At 36.8% G+C, this 12011-nt stretch overlaps 1 protein-coding gene across 1 annotated transcript in view; it reads right to left on the bottom strand.

Annotated features, from left to right (window-relative positions):
• Nucleotides 1-1761: 1761 nt before the first annotated feature.
• LOC148938385 (aurora kinase C-like) overlaps nucleotides 1762-12011 on the bottom strand; it is a 39635-nt gene continuing 29385 nt past the window's right edge. The window contains 2 exon segments of the mRNA XM_089107834.1: nucleotides 1762-1871; nucleotides 1874-1946. Of these exon segments, the coding sequence (XP_088963960.1) occupies nucleotides 1762-1871; nucleotides 1874-1946 (183 nt within the window).

The raw sequence follows: 12011 nt of genomic DNA, 5'->3' as shown, positions 1-12011 counted from the left end.
AATTACTTGTAGAGAGAAAGCTACTTTTTAACTATCGAGATACTAAAAAAACGACACAAACAAATTCCGAGAATGCTAACGTCACAAAACAAAATCTCAAGACTAAGAAAACTGTAGGACCATTGAGCCAACAAGATGGCTTATGATGTTTGCCATAAACTTAGCAGGATAGAAAAAAAGCTGTTTACATTTTGCAGCTTTTTCTGACTGTTATTGGTGATCAGTTGCTAGCAGAACGATTTTTTTAAAAGCCGGAACAAAGAACATTAGTACCGTATAAGAGTGAAAATTGCAAGTGTCGAAAGAAACCACCAGCGCCATCTAGTGTTCGAAGTTTCTTAACCTTTTTTTCAGTATAATAATAAGGCAAAATTAGTGTATTTGTAAAACTACGAAGCTTGAGAAAATGCCAAGAAACTGTTAATGTTAGAGGGCGTTAGTGGTTTTAGACTCAAGCACCAGTTCTCACTCTCATAAGTTGTCAATGCTCTTTGGCTTTGGAACGGGATTTAAGCTGGGGTTGGCGTTTTTTTTTATAGGTTTAAAATTGCACGTAGAAGGAAAAAAGGATAAAACGCATTTTGAAAACTAAGCAAGTTCTACGTATGTTTAGAGACTAACAAGATACAAGAAACCAGACAAGACAGATCAATCAGGCATGTTGAATTTATGAGTGACTTTATGAATGTCAACCTGACAGAAGATTTGACAACGATGTCTTCTGAATTACCAAAGTGAAAACAAATCCAAAAATCCTATAAATTCAGAGTGACTGACCAAAGATTATACAAGACTGAAGAAAAGAAGCGGTATAATTGATGGTAAATTTGAAAATTAGTAACTACCAGCCGTCCTATCCAGCGTCTGCAAGAAGAAGGCAAAAGCGAATGTCCCAGTGAAACTGGACAAAAATTAGCAATATTTTTAGTTTTTAGGGGATTATTGTAAGTGTAGAACTTTTAAAATTACATTCTGACTGTCGAAAATTGTCTTTTGGGAGTACTTAGCAAATCTTGCATATATTTATTGTTTTCTACTTAGAGTTTTTCTGGGATGTAGTCTGTAGATATGATTCTTAGGCTTAACAAATTGAACTAGTTGCATATGAGACTTGCATTGAATAGATTTTTTATGTCAATATTTTTTTTTTTATCTTCTTGAAAGAATATTTCTAGAATTTCTACTCTTTATATGCGTTTTTAGGTTCAAAGGTCAAAATAGCAACGCACGATGCCTTGAAGGGGAAAAAAAACTTCAAGAGAAAATCTATAAAAAAGCTGTGAAACTAGTATATGTTGAGGAAAAAAGAGTAAAATTTAGATACAAATTTTGCAGGTTTACGGTTTTAAGCGATTTTTGTTGTTTTCAATAGTCAAGGGATTTTTCGACCATTCGTCTGACAAGTTTTCTTCTTAAACCAGCGACAATTCTGACGTAAAGAGTCTTTAGGACAGGCAACACTGAAATATTTGTGTATCTTTCATTAACTTAGTACTGAGTAAATCAATAAAGAAGAAGAAATACAGTATTTCAGCAGTTTCTGCAAGGGGAAAGACAAATGTCGGCCACATTCGGCCTACAGTCAATAGTTTGAATATACCTATCGTGAACGGAAAGACAAGTTCTAACGAGCAGAGAAATACTAAGAGAGCACTGGAAGCCAAGCCCACTGAATATTAACTGATACAAATCTTCACAGATTTGCTGATTCAAATCTAATTTAACACAAGCGATAAAGGAATGCAATTAAATATTTTCTTTTTATACAGCATCAACGTTCTGCTCATTTTCTCCTGCTAAAGCATCCATCTTCTGGTTGTCATCTTTTTTTACAGCATCCATTGTCTGGTAATAAGGAAGTCTTTTCCTTTGAGAAGTTCGAGCACCCAGAAATGGTTGAGTATACCTTCCAAAGAAAGACGTTCTGAGGGACTTCGACGAAGCAGCTGAAAATTAAAAACTAAATTCAGTTCCTGCCTTTTTCCCTTTCAGTTTACTAGAAAATAGTATAAATAAACCTAAACTTACGATCAAGGAATGAAAAAGCCTGCTTTATTAAGTTTTTTTTGGCATAATGAACGGTTTTTTTTAAGACTATATTTTGGCATTTATAGTCAATTCCTCGTTAAACTAACTAAATCCCTGAAATTTCTATTGTTTAACTAAGAGATGAAAAGGCCTAGAATCCACAGCCAAAAATGGCTCTGATTCTAAAAAGTTGTAGAAACAGATTTACTGAATAAATACGTGTATGTCTATAAGGATTGAAACCCAAGGTACAAGCGTGCTTTAGCAGACATAAAGCTACGGCACGACTTTAATGCTTGAACTGTTAGTTTTTGTTCAAGATTCAAGATAGATATACATTCAGTTCCATGTCTTGTTTTCTCTCTTTTTGTTCCAAATAAAAAGATGGATATTTGCAGTAGATACATTAGGCAAAATGATAGTAAAATATAAATTAAAGAAATGATAAAGAGAGAAAAGGGATGACCAATTATGACCAGAGGGAAGGAGTCCGTCTTCCCCCTATGTCTTCCCAAGGCCAGAACAAAATTTGCACTTTACTGAAAAAATATAAATGTTTTTACTTTTATAACTTTAATAAATCAAATAATATTAATAACATTTTAATTACTAAATATCAGTATATGTATATTAAACTGACAATGCACATCCATTTGTATTTTTTCAGTAAAGAGCAAACTTTGTTCTGGCCTTGGGAAGGCATAGGGGTTTTGAGCCCAACTTATGTTAATTTCTGCTTGTTTTGAGTTTGACTCGGTTATTTATTGTAATTTCTGTTCGTTTTGGGTTAAATTTATTTATTGATGACGATTTGTGGGAGTTTCTTGCTTGGTAGATTATTTGATATTATTTTTGCTCATTTTTGGTTTAATGGAGTTCTTTACTTTTCTTTGAAGTACCTATTTTTTGGAAAATGTTTTTTTAATTAATTTCTGTTCGTTTTATAGTGACATAGCCTTTTCAGGAAAAAAAAAATAATACATGAAGTTTTTTCTTTTTTTTTAGACTATATAGTTTGGACTGGTATTTGTATGCTGGAGAAAAAGTTTCGGCAATTTTTAACAAAATACACCCTTTTAAAAATCTGGACACAAATACTAGTGTTTAATTTAGTTTCATACCTCCTCTAGTTGACCTGAAATGGAATACATGTCAAAATTCACAAAAGTATCTTTTTACTTTCTGTGATAGCTAGGACACGCTTACGCTATTTTGGTTTGGTTAAATTTTAAGAACAGAAGTAGCCTCAAAAGTTAGAACATAATACCCTCAGTCGTGCTTGGGATACTGCTGAGAGCCTTATTTAGAATCTTAAGGCAACATTTAGTTTTTAAACATAATGAGCAAATGAGAGGGTGGGCGTGGGAGGGGGATTAGTTGCCCTCCATTCACTTTCGACTATCAAAAAGGGCATCAGGCCTTTCTAGTTTCAATCGAATGAACCCTTTTCGAAGTTCCCACGACAACTCCTTCGTTACGAAGTGCCCTGGTCTAAACAACAACAACAAAAAATAATACATTATACCCACATCGATCTTTACTATAAAAATGTCATGCATTCCAATCACTTTCGACTATTAAAAAAGGCACTATGCCTTTCGATTTCCAATCGAATGAGCCCTTTTTGAAACGACAAAGTTTTCTATAAACACCTTATATGTCCCCAGGGCATAAATTGCAACCCTTACCCTAAGGGCTGTTAGGGTGGTTGTCATCCTCTAAAACCTAATTTCCAGAACTTTCAACTACGTTAAACAATATAGCTATCTCAAAATTTTGATTGGATGTGTTTGGGGAAATGGGGGGCTTGAGAGGGGGGGGGGGCTATAAACCTTATATGTCCCCATGGCATAACTTAAATACATCCTTAAATACATAATTTCTAGAACTTTCAACTGCGTGGAACAAAATGCCTATCTCTAAACTTTGATTGACTGATTTTGGGGAAATGGTGGGCGTGAGAGTGGGGTTAATTACTCTCCGCTCACCGTTAGTCGCTCCCCAATCACTTTCAACTATTAAAAATGGCACTAGTCCTTTCAATTTCCAATCAACTGAGCCCTTTTGAAGTTTCTACGACAACACTTCCAATAAAAACCTTATATGCCCCCAGGGCATAACTTACAACCCTTTCCCTGAGGGCGGGGAGGGGGGGGGTTCATGATAATGGTAATAAGCTTACCTTAGCTGTGGATGTCAGGTATTGTGTTATCTTGGAACGATAATTTCGACAGGACCTGTGCCTGTCATCATTAGGTTCAAATTCAAGACTCTTGCCAGAATATAAAATCACTAAATAAAATCAAACTAAAATCACTGAAACACTAATAATAAGTCAAACCTGGAATTATTGTTGTAATATGGCCCGGATTTTGGTAGAGGCATTGATGGCCGCTATCCTAGTAGATCTCAAAAAGGTTGGGTCTATAGAAGTAGGGTGGAGTTTTCTGCGAGTTCTTAGCCTATGGGTAATGGGTTCCCAAATTTCGCTGATGCGGAACTCTCCATTGTCTTTATTAATGGCTGGTTTGTTTTTAGCAATTTCCAGAGCTTCTCTGATTTTCTGCTTTAAGAGTTGTGGAACAATAGCAATAAGTTGAGCCTGGTCAAAATCAACGGAGTGAGAAGGGTTTTCAAAAATCTGATGGGTCAGTGCAGAAAAAGTATCTTCCTCCTTAAGCTTTGTCTTTTTAAGGCAGGCATTAATGGAATCAGCATATTCTTTTAATCGGTGATGTAGAGATCTCATTGTACGACCTATATAGGTATCACCACAACTGCAAGGAATCTCATATACTCCTGGTGGATCTGAAGTGATCTTATCTTTGCCTTTGTTTAAGAAGGAGGAGACAGTTATTCCAGAAGGAAAAAACACCTTAAAGCCTAGCTTAGTGAGTTTGGAGCTTAAAATGTCAGGCATCAAACCTACAAACAGAAGTGGGGCATACCAATGGGGTCAGCCTTGGCACCAGTTCTTAGTGAGGTGTTTCTACAATATATCGAAAATAATATCTTCAAGCAGGACTTCAAGGATCTCCAACTCTACATGAGATATGTAGATGATTGCTTAATAATTTGGAATGGGACAGAAGACAAAAGATCCTTTCTCAATACTTTTAACCAGCAGGATCCAGATATAAAGTTCACCATTGAACTTGAAAATAACCACAGTTTACCCTTCTTAGATATTCTCATTACCAAACGGGAAACTAGGTTTGACTTGAGTGTATATAGAAAGCCAACTCACAGTGATAGATATCTGAGATATGACTCTTATAACCACCCAATAATTAAAAATTCTGTAGTCTATTCGCTGGTTGATAGAGCGTTTATAGTGTGTTCCTCTGATTTGGAGCTAAAGGCTGAACTTGATCATATAAAAGATGTTCTTATAGGCAATGGCTACCCCCAACAAGTCATTGATAAGGTTATCTCCAGGAGAAAGCTTAGAACAAAAACCAAGAGCTCCCCTAAGACTGAAGAAGATAAACCCTTTTTGTCATTACCTTATATTAAGGGGATTACTGACATTTAAGCTCCAAACTCACTAAGCTAGGCTTTAAGGTGTTTTTCCCTTCTGGAATGACCGTCTCCTCCTTCTTAAACAAAGGCAAAGATAAGATCACTTCAGATCCACCAGGAGTATATGAGATTCCTTGCAGTTGTGGTGATACCTATATAGGTCATACCATGAGATGTCTACATCACCAATTAAAAGAACATGCTGATTCCATTGATGCCTGCCTTAAAAAGACAAAGCTTAAGGAGGAAGATACTTTTTCTGCACTAGTCCATCATATTTTTGAAAACCCTTCTCACTCCATTAATTTTCACCAGGCTCAACTTATTGCTATTGTTCCACAACTCTTAAAGCAGAAAATCAGAGAAGCTCTGGAAATTGCTCAAAACAAAACAGCCATTAATAAAGACAATGGAGAGTTCCGCATCAGTGAAATTTGGGAACCCATTACCCATAGGCTAAGAACTCGTAAAAAACTCCACCCTACTTCTATAGACCCAACCTTTTTGAGATCTACTAGGATAGCGGCCATCAACGCCTCTACCAAAATTCGGGCCATATTACAACAATAATTCCGGGTTCGACTTATTATTAGTGTTTTTCAGTGATTTAAGTTTTATTTTATTTAGTGATTTTATATTCTGGCAAGAGTCTTGAATTTAAACCTGATGATGACAGGCACAGGTCCTGTCGAAATTATCGTTCCAAGATAACACAATACCTGACATCCATAGCTAAGGTAAGCTTATTACCATTATCATGTATAACAGTCAGGTTGGCCTCAGAGAATATATTAGTAAGACCTATGGGGGGGGGGGAGGTTCATTATCAAAGACCTAATTTCCAGATCTTTCTGCCATGTTGAACAAAATGGCTATCTGAAAATTTTGATTAGATGTGTTTGGAGGAAGGGTGGGCATGAGAGGGGGATTAGTTACCCTCCAATCACTTTTAACTACTACAAAGGGCACTAGCCCTCTCAATTTCGAATTGAATGAGCCCCTTTTGAAGTTTTACGACAACTCTATCTACAAAAACCTTATATACCCCCAGGGCATAACTAACAAACTTTTCCCTTGGGGCTCTGGGGGGTTAGTTATCTTTAAATGCATAATTTCCAGAACTTTCCACAACGTTGAACAAAATGGCTATCTATAAGCTTTGATTGAATGTATTGGGGGAAATGGTGGGTGTGAGAGGGGGGTTAATTACTCTCCGCTCACTTTCGACTATTAAAAAGGGCAATTTCAATTTCCAATCAAATGAGCCCTTTTTGAAATTTCTACAACAACTTTCTATATAAACCTTATATACCCCCAGGGCATAACTTACAACCCTTGCCCTGGGAGTTCTGGGGGGTTTGTCATCCTTAAATACATAATTTCCAGAACTTTCAACTACGTGGAACAAAATGGCTATCTCTACACTTTGATTGAATGTTTTTGGGGAAATGGTGGGTGTGAGAGGGGGGTTAATTACTCTCCCCTCACTTTCGACTATTAAAAAGAGCAATTTCAATTTCCAATCAAATAAGCCCTTTTTGAAATTTCTGCAACAACTTTCTATATAAGCTTTATATGCCCCCAGGGCATAACTTGCAAAACTTGCACTAAGGGCTCTAAGGGGGTTATCTTCCTAAAAGACCTAATTTCCAGAACTTAAAACTACGTGGAACAAAATAGATGATTCAAAAATTTTGACTGGATGCGCTAGGGGAAAATAATGGGCTTGAGAGGGGCGATAGTCGCTCTCCAATCACTTTCAACTATTACAAAATGCACTAGCACTTTCAATTCAGTGATCCCTTTTTTAAGTTTCTACAACAAAGATTTCAATAAAAACCAAATATGCCCCCAGTGCATAACTTATAATCCTTGCCATGAAGACTGTGGGGGCAGTGTCCTGCTCAAAGTATAATTTCCTGAACTTTAAACTGCGTGGAACAAAATGGCTATCTCAAAATGTTGATTGGATGTGTTTGAGGAAATGGTGGGCGTGGAAGGGGGGTTAGTTGCTTTCCAATCACTTTTGACTATTAAAAAGGGCACTAGCCATATCAATTTCCAATCGAATGAGCCCTTTTTGAAGTTTCTACGAAAACGCGTTCTATGAAAACCTTATATGCCCACAGGGCATAACTTGCAATCCTTGCTCTGAGGGTTGTGGGGGGTTGTCAACCTCAAAGACCTAATATCTAGAACTTAAACCTACGTTCAATAAAATGGCTATCTTAAAATTTTGATTGGATGTGTTTGGGGAAAAGGTGGGCGTAAGGGGGGGGGGGGTTTAGTTGCCCGCCAATAATTTTCGAGCATTAAAAAGGGCACTAGCCCTTTGAATTTCTAATCGAATGAGCCTTTTTTGACAACGCCTTCTATAAAAACCTTATATGCCCCCAGGGCATAACTTACAACCCTTGCCCTGAGGGATCTGGGGGAGTATCTTCCTCAAAAACATAATTTCTATCTAGAAGTCACCTATGCTGAACAGAATGGCAATCTCAAAATTTTTATTGGATGTGTTTCGGAAAATGGTGGGCGTGGAAGGGGTGCTAGTTGCCTTCCAATCACTTTTGACCATTAAAAAGGGCACAAGCCACTCAATTTCCAATTGAATGAGTCCTTTTCGAAGTTTCTACGACACCATCTTCGATACACAGTGCCCTGCTCTAAAGGAAAAAAAACATTGTGCCAACATCGTTCTTATATGCCCCCAGGGCATAACTTAAAACCCTTGCCCTGAGGGTTGTGGGGAAGTGTCCTCCTCAAAAACATATTTTCTATCTGGAAATCAACTACGCTGAACAAAATGGCTATCTCAAAATTTTGATTGAATGTGTTTGGGAGAATGATCACTTTCAACTATTAAAAAGGGCACTAGCTATTCCAATTTCCAATCGAATGAGACCTTTTCAAAGTTTCTACGACAACTCATTCGATACGAAGTGCCCTTGTATGGAAAAAGAAAACAAAAAATAATAATACGTTGTGCTATGATTTCTACATCAGCTTTTTATATAAACCATATATGTCCCCAGGGCATAACTTAAATACATACTTAAATACATAATTTCTAGAACTTTCAACTACGAGGAACAAAATGGCTATCTCTAAACCTTGATTGACTGTTTTTGGGGAAACGGTGGGCGTGAGAGGGGGGTTAATTACTTTCCACTCCCTTTCTAATATTAAACAGGGAAATTTCAATTTCCAATCAAATGAGCCGCTTTTGAAATCTCTACAACAACTTTCTATACAAACTTTATATGCCCCCAGGGTATAACTTAAAATCCTTGCACTCAAAATTTTGATTGGATGTGTTTGGGAAAATAGTGAGCATGAGAGGGGCTTTAGTCGTTATCCAATCCCCTTCAACTATTAAAAAAGGCACTAGCCCTTTCAATTTCCAATTGAATGAGCCCTTTTGAAGTTTCTACGACAGCGCTTTCAATAAAAACTTTATATGCCCCCAGGGCATAACTTACAACCCTTGCCCTGGGGGCTGTGGGGGGAGGGGTTATCAACTTATCATCCGTAAAGACCTAATTTCCAAAACTGTCAACTACGTTGAATAAAATGGCTATCTAAAAATTTTGATTGGATGTGTTTGGGGAAAAGGTGGGCATGAGAGGGGTTGTGGGAGAGGTTATGTTTGGGGGAATGATTGGCGTGGGGGGGGGGCCAGTTGCCCACCAAAAACATTAGACTATTAAAAAGGGCACTAGCCACACCAATTTCCAATCGAATGAGCTCTTTTCGAAGTTTCTACGACAACACCTTCGATACGAAGGGCCCTGGTATGGAGAAAAAAAAAAAAAAAAAAAAATTGTGCTAACATCGTTCTTTTATTTAGGCAGCACTACTGCGCTGCCTATGTTTATTATTGGTTTTTCTGCTGATCTTTTGTATAATAGGGCCTTTACTATTCTTTGAAAAACTTCTTTTCGGTAGTTTTTTTTTAATCATTTTGCGTTCATTTTTGATTGCCTAAGCTTTAAGTTTTTCAGCATTCCCAATTTCAAAATCATTTTTTTTTCTTAAATAGTAAAGTTTCATCAAAATATCGAAACTAGTACAAAGTAAAAATACCAAAGCAACTAAGTATCAAAGTAACAATAAGCAACTTGCTTAACTTAAATCCCATAGGGGGCTGGGGGATTTCAACCCCGAAAGCATAGTTTTTGGCTTTTGGACTATTTTAAACCAAATGACTATCCCTAAGTTTTGACCGGATTTATTTGAGGAAAAAGGGAGGGAGGGGCTGGTTGCTATTGCATCACTTTTGACTCCTGAAAAAGAACTCCCAATTTCCAATCGAAAGGGCCCACTCCAAAGCTAATACGACTAGCCCTTCCACAAAAACCTTATATGATAACAAAGGGTAACTTGTTCTAGGCCTTGTCAAAGGGGATGGGTTATCAGACCCAGAATCATATTTATTTGACATTTGGACTATTGCCCCCTGGCTCTAGGGTATTTAATAGGGTTAGGAAAATACTCGTTTAAAAATATGCATTTCTTTACCTTCTCCTTACGAGAACTTTTCTGGCAAAAGCTTCTCTGATACCTGATTTAGTAAGTAAAATAAAACTGTCGTATTTCCTTTGTGTCTTCAGCGAATTAATTATAATGAATATAATATTAATCACTCTTTTGCTCCCTTTTCCTCCTTAATTCCAATTTCAAGTTTATTACTTAGAAATTGGAAGATTGGAAATTGAAGATCTTTAGGGCACGTTCTGCGGATGAAGGATGACAAATTACCAAAAATTGTCCTTTTCGGCCAACCATGTAAGGCTAAAAGGAAAGCAGATCGTCCGCGTTTGGGGTGGGAGGATGTCGCAAAGAGAGATTTAAGGGAAATGGGAACTTCCTGGGAGGGTGTAAAGAGGGAGGCTTTGAACAGATTAGGATGGACGAGGAGCCTGCGCAGCTGTGTTGGCCTCAGGCGACTTGGTGCTGTGATGAGTTGTTAGTAGTGGTTAATATTACCGTTTCTGAATGAAAACAAATTAGTTGGCTTTTTTTAGATTTTTAAATATCTTCTTCATATTCTGGTTTGGACCCAAGCATATACATACCAAGATATTTAAGTCTTTGTGATTCCTGAGAAAATAGCATTTAAACATACATACATTAAAATATTGGAAAACGGAGCAGTGAAGCTATTACACTTTTAGTTTTAAAAGGGATTATTGAAGTTTAAATCGTCTCGCCATTTTAAAAGACCGAATTCAATAGTATACTATAGTAATAGGGGCGTTTTTTCACTCATCAATGTGCTAAGATCTTACATCTTTGGTCAGAAAACGCTTAAAAGAGAAATCTTTGAACAAAGATCTTACATCTTTGGTCGTTTTTGTGGAAACATCTTTCATCATTCTGCTCTGATCAGCGGTCTGAGAACAATCATGAGTAGATCATCAAAGTTCTCTCATCATTGTTCTATATGGGAGAACAGTGGCGGTCTTCACGCTTTTTGGTATCATCAGCGAGCTGTAAGATCTTAGAACAAAGATGAGTTAAAAAACGATAATCTTTGCAGAAAGATGTAAGATCTTAGATGTAAGATCTTAGTCCTAAAAACGGGCCTAATATCAAACCGATCAAATATGCATGATTTTGAACAATAAACAGTGTAAGGTGCCGAAATACAATATTTATATTGACTGCTATACATGTAACCTCTTTTTTGGTGTCAGTTGTTACATGGCAATTTTGTCACCAACATGGGTAATTTAGTAGCTATGACAAGCAATTTATTGAATTGAAAAAAAAATAATAATAAATAAATAGCTTCAATCGGTCAAAAAAGAAAAATCACGTACAAAAAAGAGCAACAGTCATAGAGCAGACAATCTTATGAGAATATATTAACATTGCTCACTCATCCAAAACACAAACACTCCATCACGCTGAAGTTGAAATAGCTGAATCAAGTGCCTTTCGTGACTTCGCATTCACAAATGTGAAAGAAACGTTAGTTCTAGAAATCACAACTTTTTGAGAACGTTCATAGTGGCGTAACAATTGAATATATAAATTCTACGTGGTTTGATATAGCTGACCTTTCTAATTAAATCCCAAGCTATTTATCTGGCACATGATCTATTAATACCAAAAAAATATGAATTAATTTTTAGTAGGTTTATGTGAAGAAATTCAAATATGTTAAGATTTTAGATTATAATTCGGCACCATTGCTCTAAAATTCCAAGCTTTGGTTTGACGCAGATTAAAATTGTAGCGTCAATTTCAAATCCATAGGAGGGAGGGGGCCCGCCATGGAAAAAGTGGGGTAGCATAGTAGCAATGCTGCTACTTGGCAGTTTTCATGGCCTAGTGAAACTTCTTGACAGATTTTGAAATTTTTTGGCAGATTTGGCAGCTTTTGGAATTCTGTCGAATTCAGCTACTGGCAGCTTTAGAACTTTTTCCATACATGGAGGGGGCAGACTGTGAAA

This window comes from Artemia sp. Qi Xiang Cuo, unplaced genomic scaffold (genome assembly GCF_049724085.1).
Source record: "Artemia sp. Qi Xiang Cuo unplaced genomic scaffold, ASM4972408v1 HiC_scaffold_3419, whole genome shotgun sequence".
NCBI classification, from domain to species: domain Eukaryota; kingdom Metazoa; phylum Arthropoda; class Branchiopoda; order Anostraca; family Artemiidae; genus Artemia; species Artemia sp. Qi Xiang Cuo.
The sequence above is the reverse complement of the archived record's forward strand: the minus strand, read 5'-3'. Positions and strand labels throughout refer to the sequence as shown.